Here is a 23,624-nt window from a genome sequence, read left to right as displayed (position 1 = left end):
GCGCGCGCGCGCGCCCAGCCCTGCGTCATCTCCCCGCGCCACACGGGGCGGCTCTGGGAGCTGGTGGGCGCAGATGGCGGCGGCGGAGCAGCAGAACGACCCCGGGCCTGCCCAGGAGCTGCTGGTAGCGTGGAATACCGTGAGCACCGGGCTGGTGCCGCCGGCCGCACTGGGACTGGTGAGGCCCGAGAAGAGGGCGGCGGGCCCGCGTGGGGTGCCCAGGACCCTGCGCGGCCTCTCCTCGGGTTTCTACGGGTCCCTGTGCCGCTTTTCTCCAGACTCCCTCCTGGTTCGACAGCCCTTTCCGAGAGTCGGCCGTGCATCCCTGCGACGAAGCGCAGCGGCGTTTCCGTGGGCTCCCCTCCTCTCTGCCTTTCCCGCCTTTGCCTGCCAGTAACCGTCTTCTCCATCTCTGCGTGGTGTTTCCTTCCACTCACAGTTTTCTGTAATCCAGGCATCCTCCCGGACCAGCGGCGCGGTCCCTCCAAAGGAGGAGGAGCTCCGGGCGGCGGTGGAGGTTCTCAGGAGCCACGGACTGCACTCGGTCCTGGAGGAATGGTTCGTAGAGGTGCTCCAGAATGACCTGCAGGCCAGCATCGCCCTCGAGTTCTGGAATACCATCTCCCAGCGCGAGAACTGCGCGGACGAGCCCCAGTGCCTTCTGCTGCTCCTCGATGCTTTCGGTCTGCTGGAGAGCCGCCTGGATCCCTACCTGCGGAGTCTAGAGCTCCTGGAGAAGTGGACTCGCCTGGGCTTGCTCATGGGCACTGGTGCCCAGGGCCTTCGCGAAAAGGTCCACACCACCGTGCGGGGCGTCCTGTTCTTTTCCACCCCCAGACCTTTCCAGGAGATGATCCAGCGTCTCTATGGGCGCTTTTTGAGGGTATACATGCAGAGTAAGAGAAAAGGGGAAGGGGGCACAGATCCTGAACTGGAGGGGGAGTTGGACAGCAGGTACGCCCGTCGCCGGTACTACCGCCTTCTGCAGAGCCCGCTGTGCGCCGGGTGTGGCAGTGACAAGCAACAGTGCTGGTGCCGCCAGGCGCTGGAGCAGTTCCACCACCTCAGCCAAGTCCTGTGAGTACTTGCACCTGCGTTGCCTGTTCCTCCTGGCTCCTGCTTGCTCCTCTGGAGAGAGCTGGCGAGCCGGCTGGGGGCGGTCTCTGTCACCTGTCCTGGAAGTCAGGGACATGGCCACAGGAGGGGCTCCGGGAACATTGTGCTGGGAGTTTATGCCTTTCCACCTGGTCACAGGCGTGTTTGTCACTCACACTAGCTCAGGGTTTCACACGTTGCTTCCGTTAAGACCGACAGGATCCCAAATTTTCTGGGCCCTACAGCGCTCTGCTGTGCCTTCTGTAGCCTGTCGGGGTGGCGGTGGGGGAATGACGTTTATCCTGCCTGTACTCGCGAAAGATGGGCTTGCTGTTCTTCTGTCTTTAAGACAAGTTAGGAGATGAGCCCGACAGGCTGGGCGAACAGGTTGCTTTTGCGGCCTTTGAAAGGAGAGGACTTTGTTGGTGTCACAGCCAGGTCTTGTCGTGTGGACCCTCTGCTCTCAGTGGCCACTTGGGACAGTTTTGTTCCTTTCAGTGAAGGGGCAGCAGTGCAGCTTTAGGCTTTGGGCTGGACCGAGGTGTGGCCCATTACACAGAACCTGTACTTCTCGGGAGTCTTGCTGTCGCAGTCACGACATGCGTCGATGACTCAGGCAGCTGCAGTTATTTGTATGTGGCCAGAGTAGTGCTGTATTTAGCCGTTGTCTGAGGGCCCCTTCCAGGAGAGGCGTCCTCGGCCCCAGCAGCCAGCCATGGCGATTACGTGGGGGAGGCCCTCGCCCCAGCCTGGGCAGAGGCCCGCAGGGGAGGGCAGCAGGGATTTGCCAGTGCTTTGTCCTCCTGGCGGCTTTTCCTCTGAGCCCATGGAACAGCTGTGCCCCGGAGAGGGCGGCCCTGGGGAGGCGGGGCGAGGGCGGGTGCATGTGTGCTCTGTGGGCTCCACGGCCAGGACCCCCCTCCAGACACAGGCTCAGTCTGCTGGAGCGGGTCAGCGCGGAGGCCGTGACCAGCTCCCTGCGCCAGGCGACCCGGGAGAGGATGGAGGACCGCTGCCGGGGCGAGTACGAGCGCTCCTTCTTGCGCGAGTTCCACAAGGTGAGGCGCCTCGGGCTCTGTCCCCGGAGACTAGGGTGGAGGTTTCTTGGACTTAGAAGGGGCTGGTCTGGAGTTCCCGTCGCGGCGCAGTGGGTAACGAATCCGACTAGGAACTGTGAGGTTGCGGGTTCGATCCCTGGCCTCACTCAGTGGGTAAGGGATCTGGCGTTGTCGTGAGCTGTGGTGTAGGCCGGCAGCTGTAGCCCTTATTAGACCTCTAGCCTGGGAACCTCTGTGTGCCTCGGGTGCGGCCCTAAAGAGACAAAAGAAAAGTGGTCAGTGTGTGGAGACTGGGGTGAATTAGCACTTTGCTGGGGATGGAAGCTGTTTTGGTGCTGGGTGGAGGCTGGCCATTTTGTGCCCACCCCGGTGACAGCGAGGAGGCGTCTATGCCGTTGCCGTGAGGTCTGTGCAGGATCACATGGCTGGAGGCAGTGCCAGGGCCTGAGGTGTCCCACTGAGGGGGCTTCGGGATATCCAGGCTGTGGGGCGTGGTTCAGGGCTCTGCTCTGGGGCCCACCACGCTGCTCCCACTTCCCCTGTCCCCTCCCCCGCGTCCTGGCCTGGGTTTCCTGACTGTGGATGAGCTGCGCGTGGCAGTGGTGTTTAAAATGAGCATGCCCGCTGTGGGGTCTGGTGCGAGCCCAAGGCCCCAGGGAAGGTCTGCCGCGCCCAGGCAGCGGTGGGGGACACGCGAGGCCTCCGTGCCGCAGCGCCTCCTGTCAGCCCACCTGCCCACCCTCAGGGACGTCCTGCCAAACGCTGCCTGGGGGGCTTGCTGGGTGTGTCACCCGCCGGGTGTGTCTGTCCACCCGGATGTGGCGCCCTGCATCAGGGCCACTGTTGGCAGAGGTGAGCGTGGGTTCCGGGTGCTCTGGCCTCGGGGATTCCCCCCCACCCCACGGCTGTGCTCTCCCCCCAGTGGATCGAGAGGGTGGTCGGCTGGCTGGGCAAGGTGTTCCTGCAGGAAGGCCCCTCCAGGCCCGCGTCGGCGGAGGCCGGCAGCACGCTGCGCCGCTGGCGCTGCCACGTGCAGAGGTTCTTCTACCGCATCTACGCGGGTCTGCGCATCGAGGAGCTCTTCAGCATCATCCGAGGTCAGCCCCGCCCGCCCGGGGCACCTTCCCAGCCCCTCTGTTCTTCAGCTCTTGGCAGGGGGTGCTGTGGGGGGCAGATCTGGGCCTTGGGGTCTTGAGCAGAGCTGGCCCCAGCCCGGGGTCTGGAGCCTGGTCTCTGTTCTGGGCAGGCCCTTTGGGCAGCTCTGGGCTGGCTCTGGGCATCACTTTGTCTCCCCGGGGTGGCGGTGGTCAAGTGTGCGGGCGCAGGAAGCGTGAGGGCTGCACGAGGCCCGAGCAGGCGCCTTGCCGCAGCCCGCAGAGGCCTGGCTGCTCGCTCTGGGCTGCTGCCGAGCGTCTTTCTACGTGCACAGTGTGTGCGTGCCCGTGTGCGTGTGCCAGGACCAGGCCTCTTCCCACAGACTTCCCAGACTCCCGGCCGGCCATCGAGGACCTCAAATACTGCCTGGAGAGGACCGACCAGCGGCAGCAGCTGCTCGTGTCCCTCAAGGCTGCTCTGGAGACGCGGCTCCTCCACCCAGGTCCGCCGCGGCTGCCGGCTCGCCCATCATCTCGGGGCCCAGACCCGGGAGCCAGGGGTCCAGGCTCCCAACCCCGGGGCCTGCGGCGGGTGGGGTGAAGAGGCGGCCCTGGGCACTCCTGGCTCAGAGTAGCCCCTGCCCGGGAGGGGAACGTGGAGGGGGCGGCGGCGAACACGGGCCGCTCCCCGCCCATCACCTGGGTCTCCCTCCTGTGACCTTGGTCCCCCCACCCGGCCAGGCGTGAGCACCTGCGACATCATCACCCTGTACATCTCTGCCATCAAGGCGCTGCGCGCGCTGGACCCATCCATGGTCGTCCTGGACGTGGCCTGTGAGCCCATCCGCCGTTACCTGAGGTGGGCCCCGCGGGCCGACCCGGGCGCTGCCCAGCGTCACTACGCACCTCACACCCCCACCCCCGCCCTGCGCAGCGGTGCCTGGCCCTCACTGGGCTCCGGGCTGAGCAGCAGTGAGACGCCTCGTGTTCTGCTTTTTCTCCCGCGAAGGATAGACTCCGCTTGTCTGTTGGAGACAGAGTGTGTGTCTTATGTGTCTGTGTGTGAGAGAGAGAGCAAAAGAGCGCGCGAAGCGGGGTCCCGCCCAGCCACCCAGTGCCTGCGGGCAGCATCTAGAGCTGGCCCGATTCACGGCTGCTGCCTCGGCCACCAGTGGCCTGGCCTTGGGTCTGTGTAGTCCTTGGCTCCTGCTCTCGGACGACCGTGGCTTTCTAATCAAGGAGGGGGGGGAGCGGTCACACAGGCTCACCGTTAGCATGTGGCCGTCGGCTGCCGGCTGCTGGCGTCACGGGGGGTCGTGGGGGCCGGCGGGGCCGGCAGTGAGGCCCTCGCACCTGGCAGGACGCGTGAGGACACGGTGCGGCAGATCGTGGCGGGGCTGACCGGGGACTCGGATGGCACGGGGGACCTGGCTGTCGAGCTGTCCAAGACAGACCCGGCAAGCCTGGAGACCGGCCAGGACAGCGAGGACGACTCTGGCGAGCCGGAGGACTGGGTGCCCGACCCTGTGGACGCAGACCCAGGTCAGAGCCTGCCTGCCCGCCGGGCTCCAAGCTGTGGGGCGGGTGCAGCTGGGCCAGCGCTCTGCTCTGTTGGTTGCTCTGGAGCTTGAGGGAGCCCGGGGGCTGTGCCCGCCTCGGCCTGGCTCCCCAGGTGCTTTGTGTGCCTCGGGCGGGCCCCGCCTCCATCTCCGGAGGCGCCAGCGGTGCCCTGTGCCGTGCAGGCAAGTCCAGCTCCAGACGGCGCTCCTCGGACATCATCAGCCTGCTGGTCAGCATCTACGGCAGCAAGGACCTCTTCATCAACGAGTACCGCTCGCTGCTGGCCGACCGCCTCCTGCACCAGTTCAGCTTCAGCCCCGAGCGGTGAGGCCTGCTGCGCCCCTGAGCCTCGGGAGGCAGGGCCTCCACGGCGTCTGTCAGCCCTGGGGCGCCGCGCGCGGGGCCCCTGAAGCCTGGCAGGGTGGGCCTGTGCTCAGCTGCTGCCCCGGGGGGCCGGGGGCGAGGGGCTGTGGGACGCGGGACTTCCTGGCCTCCTGGGGATGGGGCAGGCGCAGGGCTCGGCCTCGCCTCCTGCCCGGGTGTGTCCTGCCCTGGGAGGGCGGCTGCAGCCCCTGGGGACACAGTGCATGGCTGCAGGGGCTGGCTGGGTGGGCACGGCGCCCCCTCTGACGCGGCGTCCTTCCAGGGAGATCCGCAACGTGGAGCTGCTGAAGCTGCGCTTTGGCGAGGCCCCGATGCACTTCTGCGAAGTCATGCTCAAGGTGGGCGCCCGGAGCTCCCCGCCGCAGCCCGGCCCCCGCCCCGCGGCCCCGGCCGTCACGAGGCCCCGTCTCCCCCCCTCCAACCCCAGGACATGGCAGACTCGCGCCGCATCAACGCCAACATCCGCGAGGAGGACGAGAAGCGGCCGCCGGAGGAGCAGCCGCCGTTCGGGGTTTACGCCGTCATCCTGTCCAGCGAGTTCTGGCCGCCCTTCAAGGACGAGAAGCTGGAGGTCCCGGAGGACATCCGGGAGGCGCTGGAGGTTTACTGCAGGAAGTACGAGAAGCTCAAGGTACTGCCGCGCCTGCCCCCTCGGCCTCAGGACTAGGGGCCGCTGCTGTGCTCACAGAGTCGGGGGCCAGGCCTCCCCCGGGGGTGTCTGCCCGGGAGCCGCCTCCAGGGTAGCCTCCGGTTGCGCCTGAGGCGCTTGAGCTCCGTGACCCTCCCCATCCCGCGCCTCCGCGGCTTCGTCCCTGGGAGCTGCTCCTTGGGGTCAGGATGCCCCAGGATCGGGCGAGAGTGTGAGGGGGGCCCCTCGGCCGAGTGTCTCCCTCATCCCATCCGTCCTGGGGCCCGGGTCGGCGTCTGGGGCAGAGGCGAGGGTGGGTGGAGCCTGGCCTGGGCGGGGTCTGCGGCCCGGAGGACCCTTCCTTCCCCGGAGGGCTCTGCGCAGGCGCCTCGGCAGAGAGGCGGGGCCAGGAGGCTCTCCCGGGTTTCTGGGCGCAGGTGGAGAGGCAGGTTCTGGCCCATCAGGCTGACTGGGGTGTGGGGCCCGCGTGGCCACAGGTCTCCAGGGTGCAGACCCCCAGCCCTGGAGGGACCTGGGACACCCCTGGAGATGGGGGGCCAGAAGTCAGGGCTCGGAGACCCCTCGCACCGGAGCGGCAGGGCCAGGCCAGCGAGAGGGGTGGCGGCTCGTCCAGCTTAGCTGTCTAGATGCGGCTGCTGTTAAGGCGCCTCGTCCTTGAGGGACAGGACGGTGCAGGGCGGCCGGTCCCTGCGGGGGGTGGCCTGGCGGGGAGCCGGGGTGTGGTCAGCCCCGCAGGAGGGAGGTGCAGGGCCCCCCCACGCTCCCTGCTCTTACCTGGGTGTGGGGCCTTGGCACTGCACGCCCACCTTCCTGGTGGGAGATGTCTGTGTGGCAGCCCGTGTGCTCGGCGCCCTGTGCTGCACACGGCCTCCCGCTGCTCCAGCACACCTGCCAGCGGAGGCCCCACTGCCTTCCACCCGAGTTCCGTCCTGACCCAGACGCAGCCCAGGACACCTGGTCTAAACCCAGCCGGACACCAGAGTGGCCACAGCCAGCCCCGGAGCTGGGCCAGAGGCAGGCCCGCGGCCGTGTGCCTCTGACTCCCTCCAGCCAGGCTCCCAGCCCCAGGGCTGTGCCGACCTCGTGCCTCGCACCTGCCCGACTCTGGGCTGGCGTGAGGGTGGTAAAGGTCATGGCCTTGGTGCCAGAGGGCCTGCTGGTGACCCGGGCGAGCTGCCAGCCGTGTCTCCGTTTTCTCTCCACGAAGTGGGCTTGGGTCCTTGCCTCCCCACTCAGAGCTAAGGGGCTGTGGGCCGACCCAGCAGCGCCTGGCCCGGCGTGGCGGCCAGGACCGAGCCCCGCAGATGGGCCTTAGGCAGCACGGAGCTCTCGTCTCAGGTCAGGCGGCCAGAAGCTGAGGATCGGGGTCCACAGGGCTCCCTCCTGAGGCTCCAAGAGAGGGCGTCCCTGCCTCTTTCAGGCCTCACTCCTTGGCCTGTAGGCGCATCGCTCTGTCCCCTGCGTCTTGGCCCACGGCCTCTCCTGCTGTCCCTGTCCCTCTTCTTACAAGGACACCAGTCCTACCGGATTAAGGGCCCACTGTACCCCAGGACGACCTCGCTTTAACCACATGGGAAGAACTTCATTTCCCAGGTAGCTTCGGAGGCCCCGGGGGTCAGGGCTTCAGCATCTTTTTTGGGGGGGTCGCACTTCAGGCCATAGGAGCCTGTCCTCTGGACCCCCAAACCTCACATCCTTCTCACGTGCAGAGTACATTCAGCCCAGCTGAGCCTTCCTGGAGTGTTCCCCTTCCAGCAGCTCAGAGCCCAAACCTCCACATATAAACCATGTCTGCGAGCTCCCCTGTTGGACAGCGGGGTAAGGACCTGACGCTGTCACTGCAGCGGCTCAGGTCTCTGCTGTGGCGTGGGTTCCATCCCTGACCTGGACCGTCCACGTCCCAAGGGCGTGGCCAAAAAGAAAGTTTAAAGCAAACAAATAGCATCTAGGCTGGGTGAGGGGAGAACTGGGGCACAGTTCTTCAGCTGTGAACCTGTGAAGCCAGCTGAGCACCTCGCTGCTTCCCACGTCTGGTGATGGGCAGACAGCCCCGCTCCACGGGCGACAGGGAAGGGCCCGCCCCTGAGCAGGGCTGAAATCCGGGGAGGGAATTTGGCCCCGCGGCTGGGCTGGGCTGGGGCGCGCTCGGCCAGGCCAGGCATCTGGTATCTACATCTCCGAGGCTCTGCCCGAGCCGAGCCAGTCTCCTGCCTGGCCGGCCCTCCCTTTCCGTTCAGGCTGATGTCGTTTCCACTGGTAGAAAGTTCTCCGAACCCTTGTTGACCTCCGCGCAGTTCACGGTCCAGTCCCTCCATGGGGCTCTGACCGTCCTGGCTTTCCTGCTGGCGGCCGCTGCTGGTTGCTGCCACCCTGACGTACATCACCTCTGGGGCCCCTCGACTCCCCAGAGCACGTGGGAAGATGCCAGGCGCCGGGTGCTGGTTCCTGGTGCTTGTACCAATTTCTTCCTGGTTTCCCTCCCGTGGCCTGCAAACTGTAAGGAGCAGCCAGGCCACACCTTCCCGGCTTGGAAATCGCAGCCAAACGTCAGGTGCCGCTTGCCACCCTCCACGACCCGTCCCTGCCACTGCACAACAAGCTTGCCTGTCCTCCAGCTCCAGCGACAGGGTCCTCCTTTCAGCAGACCTCTTGAGGACGGCCTCTGCCGTCTCTCTACCAAGGCTCTCCGCGGGGCAATCCAGGCTTTTGGGAGCGCGCAGCTCCCAGCTCTCCCAGCTCCCCCTGCCCCTCAACACCACGGCTGCTTGCACTTTTTTTTTTCTTGAAGTTTGTAACAGCAGCACCCTCAGCCTCCTCCTGGGGCTGCTGTCACAAAGGACCAAGAAGCAGGTGGCTTAGAACGACAGGAACATAGTGGCGGAGGCCAGGGTCTGGGCTGGAGCTGTCAGCCTGGCTGTGTGCCTTCTGGGGGCCGCAGGCGAGCCCTCTTGCCTCGTGCAGCCGCAGAGGCGCCTCTGTCTTCCCCCGTGTGTGTGCAGCCACCGCGCTCTGGGCCACCAGTGGTGGTAGGTGAGGGCCCACGTTACTCCAGGACCACCAGCCTCGTCTTCACTTGTGACATCTGCAGAGGCACTGTTCCCACGTCAGGTCACAATCTGAGGTCCGGGATTGAGACGGGACGTCCCGGGGGCATGGCGGCCCTCCCCACTCGGTTGAGCTGCTGCGCAGCTCCTCTGCCTGTGGTGGTGGGGAGGGGGGCCTGAGCCAGCAGAGCAGCTGGGCTGCCTGTGCTGACCCCAGCCCTCCCCAGGCCATGCGGACACTCAGCTGGAAGCACACCCTGGGCCTGGTAACCATGGATGTGGAGCTGGCCGACCGCACCCTGTCTGTGGCCGTGACCCCTGTGCAGGCAGTGGTCTTGCTGTACTTCCAGGACCAAGGTGAGCCCATGCTCCCAGGGCCGGTGCCGGGCACTGCTCTGTGTCTGCAGAGGGCGGCCCGGGCCCAGGTGGCCCAAGGCCACGCAGGCAACAACCCCTTCCTGTGCCCCCCACCCCCTCGCCCAGCTGGGCCGTCTGAGTCCTGCTGAGCTGGGTCCCAGGTTCTGGGAGGCACGGTGGCCCCCAGTGCACCCAGTGTGCCTGCCCCCCCCGCCCACAGCCAGCTGGACCCTGGAGGAGCTGAGCAAGGCAGTGAAGATGCCCGTGGCGCTGCTGCGGCGGCGCATGTCGGTGTGGCTGCAGCAGGGTGTGCTGCGCGAGGAGCCGGCCGGCACCTTCTCGGTGGTGGAGGAGGAGCGGCCCCAGGACCGGGACAGCATGGTGCTCATCGACAGTGACGATGAGAGCGACTCGGGCATGGCCTCGCAGGCCGACCAGAAGGAGGAGGAGCTGCTGGTGCGCCGGGGGCGGGGGCGGCGCCGGGCTTGGCCCCCGTGAGGTGGCGGCCCTGCGGGGGGCCTGCCCGCCCGCTGAGCCGCCGCTGTCCCCCAGCTCTTCTGGACGTACATCCAGGCCATGCTGACCAACCTGGAGAGCCTCTCGCTGGAGCGCATCTACAGCATGCTGCGCATGTTCGTGGTGACCGGCCCCGCGCTGGCTGAGATCGACCTGCAGGAGCTCCAGGGCTTCCTGCAGAAGAAAGTGCGGGACCAGCAGCTCGTCTACGCCGCCGGCGTCTACCGCCTGCCCAAGAGCTGCGGCTGACACGCCCGCCCCGCGCCGAGTAAAGCAGACCTTTCCTCTGCCTCTCGCTGTCCTGCTGGCTTTGTGGGCCCTTGCGGGCACGTGATGCAGGTTGTCCCTCTGGCGGGGCCTGGCCCCCGGGGGGCACATGCAGGAAGCCGCGCGGCTGTTTGGGTTCCAGGCCAGGAGGGGTCCTGGCACGTCAGGCTTGTGGCTCGGCCAGGCCTGTGGCTTGGCTGGAGCTCACAGGGCTCAGCAGCCTGGCTCCAGCTCGAGCCTCACTGCTCGGGCCTTTTTTTTTTTTTTTTTTTTTGGCCACACCTGTAGCATGCAGAAGCTACCGGGCCAGGGATCCAGCCTGAGTTCAGTGACAGTGCTGAATCCTTAAGTGCTGGGCCACCGGGGAACTCTGCACCCCTCTGGCCCCAGACAGGAACCCTTAGGTCACCCTCGATCTGTCTGTCCTGAGGGTCCAGCTCCCCACGGCTGCTGCTGGGGCCTGTGGGCGCTGTCAGAACATGTGGGGTGTGTGGTGGCCGGGAGTCCCCAGTTAAGCCAAGGCACGAGGAGCTGCCTGGGACTTGCTTAGGGTCAGGTGGCTTACAGTGACATGTGCTTTCAGCAAGACCAATTCCTGGAGTTCCCTGGTGGCTCAGCGCTTAAGGACGTGGAGTTGTCACTGCTGTGGCTCACCCGGCCTGGGAATGAGGAGGTCGTGGGTGCAGCCAGAAAGAAAAAAAAGGCCAGTTCTTGCCCCAGCCCCACTACAGGGTCAGGAGCCAGCCGGGGGCCCAGTGAATCCAGCTGTCTGCGGGCTGCCGCACAGGCCTGTCGTCTCCAAGGCCAGTACTGGGTGCCAGCGTTGTCCTTGTGCTGAGGTTCCAGGAGGCAGGGAAGGCATTGGCTCTGCCAGCCCTGGGGCCTTCAGAATTGTGCTGAGCAGTGCAGCCTCCATGGCCCCGATGTTGCTTTGTCAGGCTGGAGCCGCTCTAGCCTGGTGTCCCTGTCCCCGCAGGTGACAGTGGCCCTTTGGGACGAGCGTCTCCTCTGTCCTGCCCACTGCATTCCCAGGCCTGACACCAGCTTCAGGCAGGCTGGGCCACAGCCCCCCTGCCCTCCTCTTTGGCCTGTTCTGCACGGGGGCCCTAACGTGGGTCCCAATTCTGGGGCTTTGCCTTCTTAGCCAGAGGATTCCGTTTGCCACAGAGGAAGAAGGGACGAGACGCTCGGCTTTAGCGCCGTGGGGACAGACAGGCCAAGCGCCCCCCCACCTGGGCTCCACCTGGCCCACCCCGCTGGGGCAGGCTATGCTCTTGGTCACAAGGGGGGCTTTTTGCCTGGCACTGGGCTGGCCTTGCCTTTGCCTCCCCAGCCAGGAGGCAGACCCGCTGGACTGGCCTGGCAGGATGGTAGTGCCAGCTGCCAGGCATGGACACACCTGCTCTGTGTCCCTTCGGACTTGTTTGTGGACAAGTGTGGTAAAACCCAGTGTCTCAGGTCATACATCACCCAACAGGTGCAGAGGTGTGCCAGGAGCTGCCACCAGGAGGGGCACCTGTGTGAGGGTCGGGGAGGTCCCCAGTGACTAGGGGTTGGCTGTAACCCAGTGGTGCCCTCCGCCCTGCCCCCCCGTTCCCTGTAGGGTCAGCCGTGGTGCTGGTATTTCCTCCTGCTGCCTGGGTTTGCTTGGCAGGGCCTTAGGGGAGGAGGGCGGGGAGCCAGCCTCCTGTGGGCAGTGCTTGCCTGTTCTGCGGGAAGCTGCGTGGGGAACAGACCTCAGAGGGGGCAGTGGGGTCTGGCTGTAATGACACATTTTAGCCAGAGCCTCCGGTGCTGTCTGTGTCCGTTTCTGAGCTGCCTGTTCTAGAGGGTGCCTGGGAACAGTGCTCGGCCAGTGTGGGGGCAGGCCCACCCCCAGCCGCCCTAGGTCCCTGCTTGTCCCAGTCTTGGGGGGAGGATGGTGACCCACAGCGGTCCTTATCCTGACCTGGGTCGACCACCGTGGACCCGCTGGGTTTCCCGACCACTGCCCCCGCAGCCCCAGGGCCCAGCTGCAGGCCCTGCCCCCTTCACTATGAAGCGCTGTCCCTCCAAGACCAGGGCAGCCCTGCCAGCCTCTGCCTTGGACCCGGCCAGGCACACCTGGATGACTCCCAGGCCCCTGCCCCCTGCGCCGGGGCCGCCCGCCCAGGGCGCCTCGAATCCCAGCGCCCGAGGGCAGTGCAGCGCACGGGCCCTGCCCCCGCCCCCGGCCTCACAGCCCCACTGTGAGGTCAGCACCTTCCGATGAGTTCCGTCCAGAGGTGTGCCGCGGGGCGGGGGCTGGACATGGCCCCCTGTCCCCAGCCTGACTCCTGCCTGCTTGGCAGCCCGCTTGGCCTGCTGTGTTTGTCCCTTTTGTCCATCCCTGCTGCAGGTGCCTCCTCTTGTCCCCAAGCCCCGCCCCCAGCCAGGGCCCCTCCCTCGTCCTGCTGGCCACCGGGGTGCGGGGTGGCCTCTGGGGCCATCCGCTGGCAGGTGACGACAGACCCTTGGCCTTGTGGGCCCTGTCTCTGCAGCTGGAACCTACTGCGAGTGCAGCCTTGGCCTCAGCCGCGAGGCCCTCATTGCCCTGCTGGTGGTGCTGGCGGGTGTCAGCGCCAGCTGCTTCTGCGCCCTCGTCATTGTGGCGATGGGCGTCATTCGAGCCAAGGGGTGCGTGAGCCCCGGGGTCAGGGTGGGTGGATGAGGGCCTCTGAGCTACGCTGCCCATCCCAGGCCCTTGGTCTTGCCGGGGGAGGGCCCTCTGCTCCTGGGCGAGGTCACCAGGGACTTGGGAATGGCGTTTCCCAGGCTGGACTGGGGAGAGGTGTGCGGAGCACTTCTGGGCTCTTGGAGGCCACCCCCACTGTTCCCGGACTCACATCTTATCTTTGCTCCCCAGTGAAACATGCCCTGGACACATGGACAGCAGGTGAGTGACCCCAGGGGAGGACCCTGAGGGTGAGCTGGGGCCCCTGCTGCTGGCCCCGGGGAGGGTGGCTCGGATACGTCAGGCTGCCTGACCTGGACCGTGCTGTGCAGGTTGGTGGGGCACTTTGGGGTTCAGGAGGATCGCATGGACCTGCACACGGTGCACGTGGAGTCCCACCTCATGGACCCCGACCTGGACGCCTCCATGATGCCTCCCCTGGAAGATCAAGGCCTCACAGCTATCACCATGGACTCCGGGAACCTGGAGGAGCCGCCCGCCCCCACCACCTGAGTAGGGCTTGGGGCAGCTCAGGGAGGGGAAATAAATAGTATTTAGTGCTTCTGAGCCTCCCCCTGCTGCCCCCGGGAGCCCCTGTGCAGATGCCTTCTGGGCCGTGGGAGGGGTGTGGGCACACACACTCGGGTCGCCTCCTTCATCCTCAGTGGGGTGCCCAGTGCCCGTGCTAGGCGCCTCCTGTCCACCTTCCAGGGTAGGGAGCCCCACCCCTGGTCCTTCCACTTCCTCCTGTCGTGGCCTCAGCCCGGCTCGTTCCTGCTGCTTTGTCCCTGAAGCTGGCAGGCCCGGGTGGGCCCTTGCCACCCACCCCCACCCCAGGGAACCGATGCAACTCCAGTGACTCCAGAGGGAGCAGTGTTTGACAGGAGGATTTGGGCTGGTGCCCCTGCGCCACCCACAGTCTCCTTGAAGTTCCGGGAGAGTCCTTGGAGGGCAAGGTTGGGCAGGGGTGACAATGCCCCCGCTTCTGCAGGTGTGCAGCCCTCTGCCCCCCTCGCCTGTCCTCCGGGCTCGGGCTGAATAGGGTGCTTGTGCCCCAGCAGTCATTCGCCATGGGACTGCGTGTGCATGTGTGCGCCAGGATCACGTTGTGGTGCCAGAGACAGGCGGAGACTGGGCTCCCTCCAGGTCCCATTCCGTGTGTCCATCCCTGAGTTTGAGTTTGGTGGGGGGGCGACGGACGGTGTGGTCCAGTTGCTCAGGCCTCGCCAGGGTGTGGGGTGGTGGACCACGCCCATGGTCAGGTCAAGAGAGGGGTGGCTTCTTGTCAGTACTGCTGCTGGAGTGGAGCCAAGGAGAGCTCAGAGCTTCGGGACAGGTGGCTGGCAGTGCCCGGCGCTGGCTGTGTGCCCAGCCTCCGCCCTAGGCGCGGGACCAGCTGTGGGACAGGAACTGCCTGCACTTGGGCCGGAGAGTTAATATTTGTGCCGGCGCCCCGGGGACGGACAGGCTCCAGAGACGCGCCGGCAGCTGGCCTCCAACTGGTGCCCCCATGGGCAGCCCCTCCTTTTTCTCGCGGCGGCTGCCGCCGCTGTGGCTACTGCTGCTGTCGCCGTGGCCAGTCTGGACCCAGGCGCTCCCAGCAGCCACCCCCTCCGGACCCCCGGGCGCCCCGGACTGCCCGGAGGCGTGCGTGTGCGCGCCGGGCGGCCAGGCCAACTGCTCCGGGCGCGCGCTGCCCGCCGTGCCGGGGGGCCTGAGAAAGAGCGTGCGTATTCTGCTGCTGGACCACAACCGCGTGCGGGCGCTGCCTCCCGGCGCCTTCGTGGGCGCTGGCGCGCTGCTACGTCTGGACCTGCACGAGAACGGCCTGCGCTGGGTGCACGCGTGGGCCTTCTGGGGCCTGGGCGCGCTGCAGCAGCTCGACCTCAGCGCCAACCAGCTGGAGGTGCTGGTGCCCGGCACCTTCGTGCCACTGCGGGCGCTGCGCGACCTCTCGCTGGCGGGTAACCGGCTGGCGCGCCTGGAGCCCGCCGCGCTGGGCGCGCTCCCGCTGCTGCGCGCGCTCAACCTGCGGGACAACGAGCTGCCGGCGCTCGCGCGGGGCCTCCTGGCCGGCCTGCCCGCCCTCGACACGCTGCGCCTGCGCGGCAACCCCTGGGCCTGCGGCTGCGCGCTGCGCCCGCTCTGCGCCTGGCTGCGCCGGCACCCGAGCAGCGCGCCAGGTGAGCCCTCGGGAGCGCGGGCGGGGCCGGGCCCTCGCCGCCGCCGCCGCCGCCGCCTGACGCCGCGCCCGTGTCCCGCAGAGGCCGAGACGCTGCTCTGCGTGTCACCCGGGCGCCTGACGTTCAGCCCCTTGGCCGCTCTCCCCGACGCCGCCTTCAGCCGCTGCGCACAGCCGCTTGCCCTGCGCGACCTGGCCGTGGTCTACGCGCTCGGGCCGGCCTCCTTCCTCGCCAGCCTGGCCACCTGCCTGGGGCTGGGCTCGCTGCTCACCGCCTGCCGCGCGCGCCGCCACCGCGCCGCCGCCGCCGCCCGCCACCCGCTGAAGAGACTGCCGGAGCCCGGTTCCGGCACCGCCTCGCCCGCGGACCCCGGGAGCCCCGCGGCCGGCACCGCCCAAGCGTGAGCGGGCTGCGGCTGCCCTCGGCTCTTGCCCGGTCCCCTCTTTCACACTCCCTGCAGGCAACAAGCGACACTGAGCGAAAGTTTCGTGACATTCCTTTTGGCATCACCACTGCACACACCGGGTCGGGGGTCGGTGCGCGCCGGGCCCCTGGGGCAGCGGGGCAGCGCGCGGTCGCGCACGAGGAGCGGGGGAGGCACGCGCCTGGACACGGGAAGGGCTGGGCCTGTACAAGGCGGCGCGCAGGGCTGAGGACAGTCCCGAGCTAGCGTCTGGGGAGGCCCATCCTGGGCAGCAGGCCAGAGGAGGCCAAGAGAAGGCTCAGCCCTCGCGGAGTCCGGAGAAGGTGCGAGGCAGTGGGGAGCCCGAGCGCGCGCCCCTGGGAGGCGGCCGCCGGCTGGCAGGGGAAGGGGGGGGTCAGGGTTTGCAGTGGGCAAGGGCAGGGTCCAGCGGAGGAGGGTGTGGGCAAGAAGAGGAGAGAGGTGGAGCGGAGGCTGGGAGGTGCGGGCGCTGCAGGAGGAGGCGACCCCGCCAGCTGGGGCCAGGGGCCCCCACGGTGGCGCTGGTAGTGGCTGGGGAAGGATGGGGCTTCAGTCTCTGCTCCAGGCCCCTCCGCCCGGGGGCCAAGGTAGCCCGTCTCCCCTGCTCAGAGACCCCAGGGCCCTGCCTCTGCCGGAGTGCCCTGCAGCCCTGCCCAGCCAGCTCAGCTCTGGCCCGCGCCTGAGTCCAGCAGGGGCTGCCCGCCAGGCAGCAGGGCAGACGGACGGACGGGAGGCCCGGGGTGGGCAGTCTCTGGCGGGTGGGCTTCCCTCAGGCCTTCCCGAGCAGCAGGACCCCTCAGTGTCCTTGGCCGGGCTAACTGGGCAGGTGGGCGCCTCCGGGGGCCTCACACCACGGTGCTGACCGAGGGATCTGAGAGGTTGAGCGGGCCCGTGATATCAGTGGGATGGTACTGCTGCAAAATAGAAATACACAGACAAGGTGCCCGTTAGCCCGACACTCAGGGGCACGCGCGGGGCCGGGACGGGTGGACCGGCCAGCCGGCCAACCGGCGGGCAGGCGGGCGCGGCCTGGGGGAGGCTGGGGGGCGCTCCTCCCCCGGACCCCGTCGTGCTCCGGGACTCTGCGTGGGCCGGGCCGCTGTCCCGTCCGTCTGTCTGTCTGTCTGCGGGGGAGGGGGGCAGAGGAGGGCGGGCAGGGCGTCTCAGCTCTCCCTATGACGGGCACACATCTGCAGCTGGCCCTCCTCCCTCTCAATAGCGCGTCGCGGCAGCACTGTGTCTTTTTGGTTTTGCAAAGCGCCGCGTCCACCCCCGGTGCTCTATAAATAAGAACCAACAATCAATACCCGCTGGCCCCGCCGGCCGCCAGGGACCCCAGCCCTGAGCGCCCAGTGCCGCCCTGGGCCAGACCGGCCACGGGACAGAGGCAGAGGATCTCAGCAGCCGGACTGACCCCACCCCTCCCGACAGAGCCCCCCACCCAGGCCTCCCTCCGAGCAGGCGCCCAGCCCGAACCGGTGGGAGCTGGGCTGCCCTCCCCCACCCAGCTGCCAGCGGGCAGTGTCCCCAGTCACCCCTGCGGGGCAGGCCAGCCCCAGAGGCTACGTGGTGCCAGAGCTGGCCTGGAGGATGGTCCCTGGGGAGGCTCGGGCAAGGAGTCTGCTGGGAGCGTGACCCGGGAAAGGACTGTGAGGGTGGCTGAGCTGCACCCGAACAGCTAAGGGGCCTGCGTGTCTGCTCCGGGCGGGGGCTGGGGGGCTCAGTCGTGCCCTCGGAAAGCGGCCCACTGCCTGCTGGACTGCCATGCTCCCCTCCTGCTGGGACCGCGCCCCGGCTCTGCTCCCTCTGGCCCTCCTCTTCCTGTCTCGGGCTCTGCCCGCTGTCCAGGGGCCTGGACAGCCCCAGGCCGGTTCTCCCAGCCCCGCAGGCCTTCCCCGTCCGCCCACCCTCCTGTGCTGACCTCCGGGAAGCGGAGCAGCCAGGCCTTACGGGCCCCTCTTGGGGCAGGCTGCTGGCTCTGCCCTGGACTCAGATGGCTCTGGGCCGATCCCTGTCTGGGTCCTGTGTCTGCCCCTCTCCCCGTGCGCTGGGGTGGGGGCTGCAAATCCTGCTTCGGCCTTGGGGCTTAAGACTCTGTGGGGTGGCGCTGCCCGTGAACTGGGGGCTTCCTGTGGGCTGGAGGCCTGCCCGCCCTGGACGGCAGGGAGGCCACCGGGCTGAGGGCTGGGTGGCCCCCTGCTCACCTGGGGATGCTCCCTAGCCGGGCTGCGGCAGTCGGGGTCGGGGCCTTTGGTCTGACTGACCACGCCCATCTGGGGCAGTGACAGGCTGCCCCAGGCAGGAGGGCAGGCAGTGCTGGGCCCCGGGGCAGAAGGCCTAGACTGCGAGTGGCTGGGGCTGGGGAGCTGAGGCACGAGTCTCCTCCGGGGAGACCTTCCTTTCCTGGGCCTCTGTCTGGGAGCCCCAGAGCCCCCTCTCAGACCCCGGGTGCCGCCGGCACACCTCCTGCAGGGCCCCTGCTCGGCCTGGGGTGGGAGCCGCCGCCTCTGGTCCCCCCCGCCGTTCCCCACCTGATGGTCCCCGTGGCCAGGGGCCTGTTCCAACTCCAGGCCCCAGCCGTCCACCCAGATGGAGCCAGGCCCGGCCCCCAGCCCCGGCCCACACAGAGACCACATGGAGGGGATGCAACAGGCATGGCTCTGGTGAGACACGTGAGACAGGTGTCTGGGTGGCAGGGCTGGCAGCCAGACAGATGGACGGATGGGACACCACAGCCCCCCCTCCACGGACGTCGCAGGGAGGGAGAGAGGGTGCTGGGCCCTCTGCGAGGGCTGGAGAAACGGACGTACAGAGAGGTGGCGTGGCCTCCTGACGGTGGGGAGCCTGGCACAGGGCGGCTCCCGGGGCCCCGGGCACAGCCCGAGGGGGTGAGGCTGACTGGCTGACCAGCGACACGACACAGCTTCAAGATGGTGTGTGGCGTCATGGCATGGGGGGGGAGACTAACGCAGAGACACACGGGAGGAGGAGCCGGCGAGGGCCGGCAGGAGAAAGACCAGAGGAGGGTCGAGAGAGTCGGAGAGAGAAGACCTGGTGTGCTGGGCACGTGGAGGTGAGGGCAGAGGGGCCACGGCGGTCGAGGCGGGGTGGGATGGCGGGGAGAGGGAGCGGGCACGCCTGACGCACGGGACACAGACACGGAGGCGAGATCAGAGTCGGAGACGTGGAACTGGGCGCTCTTCCCCTTACCGTGTCTTTGGAGGACCTACGTCTCTTGAAGCTGGAAGCCAGGGTGGAGGTGATAGCCCTAAATGTGGCTTTCTTTTTAGGGTCGGGCTCTGCTCTACCACTCTTTCTATCCTAAAATGAATATGTATAAGTGATTAGATGGCTAAGGTGGCGGCCACACCTGCCCCCGCCTGCTCCTTGGGGGCTGCTGCCCGGCCTGGCTGGCCACGCGGGCCCTCACTCCTGCCTGCCTCTCTGCGCTGGATGGACCGGCCGGCCGGCGCACACGTGCTGGCGGCCTCTGCTCCTGCCCAGGGCCCGGGCCTGAGCTTGCTCGTGCTGGGGCTGGGCTTGGGGGTCCCGTCTGGCTCTCTTCCTGGGAGGTCCGCCTGGCTCCTAGGCGCCCCTGGCTTCCGGGCGTCCCAGGGAGGAGGAGCCCTCCGAGCACTGGAGGGGGGGCCCCACGGGCCCCGCCGGCCACGCCGACCCCCGAGGAAGCACAGCAAGATTCTGGAAGGGGCTGAGGGGCTGAAGATGAATTGGAGCGGTTGAGAGACAGAGGCGGCTCCCGGGCCCCGGCCTCGGGTCTGGCGGCCAGGATGGTGCTGCGCCCAGCGGTGAGAGCAGCGGCCAGGTCCCAAGAGCAAGAGTGGGCAGATGAGAGGCATGGGGGCTCCAGCATCCCTGTCCCCCCGCCCTCCTCGGCAACACCAGCTTCCTCCCAGAACGCAGGCTCTGGGGAGGCACCCAGAGAAAGAGAAGAGATGGGGCAGAGCGGGGCAGGACAGTGGGGCACCAGCCCATCCCCGGTGGGCTGTGCCAACCCCACACGCAGCCTGTCCCCCGCTGGCAGCAAATTCCCACAGACACAGCCTGGGCTGCCAGGCAGGACCAGCCGGCCAGTCGAGACGGGAGTCAGAGTGGAGCTCAGGACGCAGCAGGGCAGCAGGGAAGGGGGTCCCCTGGAGGGCGCCAAGGCGGGGTGTGGGGCGGCGAGGGCAGAATGCGTCTTGGACTGGCATGCTACACCCAGGTGGGTCCCTGTCTTACCCTGCCTCAGTTTGCCTTCCTATGGAATGGGCGCCAGCGGGCGGCTCTGGAGACAGAGGGGCCAGGCGGACGCTTGGAGCCCGGCTTGGCGGCGGCGGCCACCTGCAGGCGGCCCCCCGCCAGCGCTGCCCTTGGCTGCGGCTCCTAGCTCCAGTCCTTCCCACACGGGCTCCTGGAAGCCAGACCCGCGCTCCGGCCTGTGGGGATGGAGGAGGGCCGGGGCCAGGCCGGGCCATGGGCACCAGGCCTCAGAGGGTGGCCCCCCCTACCTGCAGGTTCTTCCTCCACACGTTCACCGCCGCGAAGGCCAGCTGCATCTGCTTCCGGCGCGCGTCCTTGTGCCGCTTGTAGGCGATCTCAATGAAGATGAGGAAGATGCCGGCCACGATGCCGCCAGCCACCAGCATGAAGACTCCTGGGGGCCAGGACCCAGCGCCTCAGCTGCGGGCTGGCCGGGCAGCGGGTCCCCGGGGGGCCCACCCGGCGTCAGCTGGGGCGTCAGGGTGGGGGGCCCACCTGCCATGTTCTCGAAGGTGAGGGTAGCAGGGGCGTTGCTGCGGGAGTCGCACTCCTGGTACCGCACCCACGTCTTGTCCAGGTCTTCCATGAAGCCGTTCTCGTGGGACCTGGGCGGCAGGGCAGTGAGCCGGGCAGGGCAGGCGGGCGCGCTGGGCGCTGGCATGCCTCGGGGGAGGGAGGAGTGGGGCGCCGAGGTGGCAGGGAGCAGACTCACTTGAGGATGGACAGGGAGACATTCTGCTTCCAGGGGCTGTCCTTGCGCATGCCGATGCCAAAGCCGGAGCGGAAGAACAGCTCGCCCGTGGTCACCAGGTCGCACTTCTGCGAGGCCTCAAACTCCAGCACCGCCGAGTCCCAGATGAAGGCATGCAGCTTGCTGTGGGCAGGGGTGGGCGTCGCTGGAGCCGGCGCGCCCCAGCTGCCCTGTCCCCCTCGCAGCGCCCCCCCCCCCCGCCCCCGCCAGCCTGGACGCCTCGCGTCCACCCTCCTGTGATTCCCAGGCGGCCGGGACCCTCTGGCTTTGTGAAGGCGGGCGCCCCCTTGTCCAGCCGCCCGGCCCGGGGCCCCTCCCCACCCCTCACTTGTCGCGCACGGCCTGGATGGCCTCGGCCGCGCTCTCGTAGTTGTGCTTCTCCATGTGCCGGTACATGGTGCTCAGCTCCACCTGCCGCCGGAAGTAGATGTCCACCGAGCTCTGCTTCACCGTGGCGTAGATGAACTTGTCCGAGGGATTCCGCAGCTGCGGGCCCGAGGGCGGGGTCAGAGGGCGGGGTCCGAGGGCGGGGTCCGAGGGCGGGGCTCGGGGCTGCTCCCCGGCCCCGCCCCGACGGCCGCTGGCCTCCCGCCCCCGCCCCCGCGGGCCGGGCCTCACTCGCGGGTCGTTGATGCCGGTGATGCGTTCTTCGGGCCGGTCCAGCACCAGGAAGGCCGCCAGGTTGGCGGTGTAGGAGGCCACAATGATCATGGCGAACCCAGCCCACACCATGCCCAGGATGCGCGCCGAGAAGCTTCGAGGGGCGCCTGCGGGCAGGGGAAGGTCAGCGCCGCGCGGGTCGGCGAGGCCGGGGTTGAGCCGGGCCGGGCGTGGCCTCACCTTCCCCGATGCCCGAGTTGAGCAGGACGCCCCAGGAGAACCACATGGCGGAAGACAGGGTCAGCGCGTCCTCCTCCTCCTCCTCGCTGTTCACCTTGAACCGTCCGAAGGGGCTGCGGGGGCGCAGAGGGCGGGCGGGAGAGGGCGGGAGAGGCAGCCCTGCCCCGCCCCTCGGCGCTCGGCCGGCCCCGCGGGTGGAGGGTCCGCCCCCGGGCGGGCGGCGCTCACCTGAAGCGGTCCAGCAAGTACAGCATCACGGCCACCACGTGCACCGACAGCCCCACCAGCAGCCACAGCGTGCTCTGGAAGGGCTGCATGAACGAGTCCAGCGTGCTCCGGGGGATTTCCTGCAGGCGGACGGGCCGTCAGCGCCGCCCAGCTCCGCCCAGGACCCCGCCCCGCCCCGCCGGGCCCCTGCGCACCTTCTTGACCAGAATGGTCAGGCCCTGGTACTTGAAGGGCTTGGAGAACTCGATGTACTGGGCGCGCTCGTTGTTGATGGTCAGGGGCGCCACGATCATGTCCGCCTGCCCGCTGAGCAGCTCGCCCATCATGCCGTTCCACTCCTTCTTGTTGCTGTTGTTCACCTGCGGGGCAACACAGACGGTGGGGACGCGGACGCCGGCGGTCCCGCTCCCGCCCGAACTCTCCCGTCTCCGGGGTCGCCCGCTCTGGACGCCGCCCTGGCTCAGCGGCCCCCCACGCCCACCCCAGACGGCCCCCTGGCGGGACCGGGCCCCCCCTGGACCGCGTCCCTCGCCGGCTCCCAGGGCCCCGCTCGGACGCACCCGCTCCTGCGTCCCGAACTTGCCATCGGCCACCAGGTGCACCTCATACGTGAAGTTCATGGTCCGCGCCAGCTTGATGAGTAGGTCGATGCAGAAGCCGTAGCAGCACTGAGGCACGGTGTGGCGCGCTGGGGAAGCGGCGGCGGCGGGGCGCGGTAAGCAGGGGCTCCGGGGGCGCCGCGGCCCCGCGCGCCCCGCCGCCCGCCCCGGCCCCGCACTCACGGCTGCCCGGCGACGTGTCGTTGGGCCCGGTGCAGATGACCTTCTTGACAGGATCCCCGTTGACGGTGAACTCCTCCTTGCACGTGCCGTCGCTCAGCGTGGGCTTGACGTACACGAAGGGCTCCTGGTGGATTGTCACGATCTGCGGGGGGCGCGGGGGCGGGGGTGGGCTCAGGGTGGACCACCTGCGCAGGGCTGCCTGGGGGCTGTCCTCTCCGGGAGCCCCCCAGCCGCGCCCCCCACCGGGCCCCAGGCCTCCCCCCTCCCAGCTTTCTCGACTCTGCCCTCTTCTGAAGCTCCGAGTAGCCAGTCGCCCTGCCTCCGGAAGAAGGAGGGGCCTCGCGGCCCAGGCCTCCCCAGCGTTCCAAAGACGTCTAGCTTCCTGAGAGTCTGTCCCTCCATCAGAGGCGTCTGCATGTCCAGTCCGCCCTGGGTCCCTTCTCAGACTGGTCAGGGATGACAGACTCCCTGCTCCGACCCAGAGCCTGCCCCCTGCCCCAAGGACGGGGCAGGTCCACTCAGAGCCTGCCCAGGACCAGGGACCTGCAGGCATTGCCCTCATCCGATCAGCGGGCCTCTCCTGACCCCTGGCCTCCCCCGGCAGCGGGTCTTGGTCAGACCTTCTGTCCTTCCTCCTTTCCTCCTTCGCCTGCTGGTGCGGCCCTCTCGCCCATGGCCTGCCTCTACAGTCTGGAGGCTCCTGGGGCTTGGGCTGGGGCTCTCGGCCCTGTCCTTTCCCTGGAGCCGGGGGGTGAGGAGGACTGATATGGGCAGAGGGGGCTGAACCCAGCCCGGCCTGTGATGAGGGGTCCCAGGGGAAGGGACGCTGGTTTTGAGCCTGCAAGCTGAACAGGGGCTGGTGGGAGAGGCCCCTTTGCCTGCAGGGTGGGCAGGCCCACGCCCCGGCTAAGACGAGGGGGCTGGAGGGCTCTCAAGGAGCGTATTTGCCTTTAAAATTTTCCTCATGGTTTTCTACAATTAAGCAGTGTGCTTGTGCACAATCAGTGAGACCAAAAATTTGCAAAAAGCCGTCTGACTCTCGAAGCCACCTGGACATCCGTTTTGGCTGTTTTACTTTCCGACTGCAACACGACAGAAAAGTGGCTTTGGGAAACTACTCTGCCTGTTGAGGGGGTGGGTGCAGGTCCAGGTGAGAGGGGGTCCACATGAGAGGCCACGAGGGGTCAGCTCAGAAAGGTGACAAGGTCAGGAGACATTTGAGGACCTGGGGACACTGGGAGAAGGCCGGTTGGGGAGGTTGTATTCAGTGAGCTAAGATACCATCCCATGCGGCTGTGAGTCCGTGTGGGCGGGTCTCGGGAGAGCACCCTGGGAGGAGGGGGGGCCCGGGATGAGCCCAAAGGAGCATGGAGGAGTCAGGCCAAGGAAGAGAAGCTGTGAGCAAGAAGGCCCCCCAGGACA

The 23,624-nt window shown here is 68.0% G+C and overlaps 4 protein-coding genes across 14 annotated transcripts in view; 3 read left to right on the top strand and 1 right to left on the bottom strand.

Annotated features, from left to right (window-relative positions):
- Window positions 1–44: 44 nt before the first annotated feature.
- Window positions 45–12,645, top strand: ANAPC2 (anaphase promoting complex subunit 2). Of its 4 annotated transcripts, XR_014830518.1 has the most exons (15): window positions 45–178; window positions 455–1,077; window positions 2,021–2,153; window positions 3,076–3,250; window positions 3,631–3,750; window positions 3,989–4,106; window positions 4,608–4,789; window positions 4,990–5,131; window positions 5,454–5,529; window positions 5,619–5,822; window positions 7,351–7,433; window positions 7,550–8,961; window positions 9,112–9,241; window positions 9,462–9,697; window positions 9,794–10,048. XR_014830518.1 is itself a non-coding variant. In XM_085001287.1 (14 exons), the coding sequence occupies exons 1-13, from the start codon at window positions 74–76 to the stop codon at window positions 10,004–10,006; spliced, it is 2,457 nt and encodes an 818-aa protein (XP_084857413.1). In that variant the 5' UTR covers window positions 45–73; the 3' UTR covers window positions 10,007–10,025; window positions 12,544–12,645. The 4 variants fall into 4 exon arrangements, 3 of the variants coding, with proteins under 3 accessions (XP_084857413.1, XP_084857404.1, XP_020936828.1); XM_085001287.1 differs by lacking the exons at window positions 7,351–7,433; window positions 7,550–8,961 and adding an exon at window positions 12,544–12,645 and having other exon boundaries at window positions 9,794–10,025; XM_085001278.1 differs by lacking the exons at window positions 7,351–7,433; window positions 7,550–8,961 and adding an exon at window positions 10,608–12,411 and having other exon boundaries at window positions 9,794–10,025.
- Window positions 12,272–13,278, top strand: TMEM210 (transmembrane protein 210). The gene is made up of 4 exons (XM_021081196.2): window positions 12,272–12,401; window positions 12,544–12,679; window positions 12,909–12,938; window positions 13,049–13,278. The coding sequence occupies exons 1-4, from the start codon at window positions 12,272–12,274 to the stop codon at window positions 13,227–13,229; spliced, it is 477 nt and encodes a 158-aa protein (XP_020936855.1). The 3' UTR covers window positions 13,230–13,278.
- LRRC26 (leucine rich repeat containing 26) lies at window positions 13,261–15,382 on the top strand. The gene is made up of 2 exons (XM_021081191.2): window positions 13,261–14,899; window positions 14,981–15,382. The coding sequence occupies exons 1-2, from the start codon at window positions 14,227–14,229 to the stop codon at window positions 15,301–15,303; spliced, it is 996 nt and encodes a 331-aa protein (XP_020936850.1). The 5' UTR covers window positions 13,261–14,226; the 3' UTR covers window positions 15,304–15,382.
- GRIN1 (glutamate ionotropic receptor NMDA type subunit 1) overlaps window positions 15,379–23,624 on the bottom strand; it is a 24,251-nt gene continuing 16,005 nt past the window's right edge. For 2 of the 8 annotated variants that reach the window (XM_085001213.1, XM_021081162.2), the window contains exons 10-21: window positions 22,203–22,344; window positions 21,981–22,108; window positions 21,615–21,779; window positions 21,421–21,539; window positions 21,193–21,305; window positions 20,971–21,119; window positions 20,681–20,838; window positions 20,314–20,475; window positions 20,097–20,206; window positions 19,850–19,995; window positions 18,552–18,662; window positions 15,379–16,255 (exon numbers count right to left, since the gene is read on the bottom strand). In XM_085001213.1, coding sequence (XP_084857339.1) covers window positions 16,187–16,255; window positions 18,552–18,662; window positions 19,850–19,995; window positions 20,097–20,206; window positions 20,314–20,475; window positions 20,681–20,838; window positions 20,971–21,119; window positions 21,193–21,305; window positions 21,421–21,539; window positions 21,615–21,779; window positions 21,981–22,108; window positions 22,203–22,344 — 1,572 coding nt within the window. In that variant the 3' untranslated portion in view covers window positions 15,379–16,186. Of the gene's footprint in view, window positions 16,622–18,551; window positions 18,663–19,849; window positions 19,996–20,096; window positions 20,207–20,313; window positions 20,476–20,680; window positions 20,839–20,970; window positions 21,120–21,192; window positions 21,306–21,420; window positions 21,540–21,614; window positions 21,780–21,980; window positions 22,109–22,202; window positions 22,345–23,624 lie in introns of all 8 variants that reach the window. The other 6 variants (XM_021081161.2, XM_021081163.2, XM_085001217.1 and 3 more) reach the window with 3 other exon arrangements.

The sequence above is a fragment of the Sus scrofa genome, chromosome 1 (assembly GCF_054392235.1).
Source record: "Sus scrofa isolate SSC_HxYL_T2T_F1_AM1 chromosome 1, Sscrofa_HxYL_maternal_Yorkshire_Landrace_v2.0, whole genome shotgun sequence".
NCBI lineage: Eukaryota > Metazoa > Chordata > Mammalia > Artiodactyla > Suidae > Sus > Sus scrofa.
The sequence above is the reverse complement of the archived record's forward strand: the minus strand, read 5'-3'. Positions and strand labels throughout refer to the sequence as shown.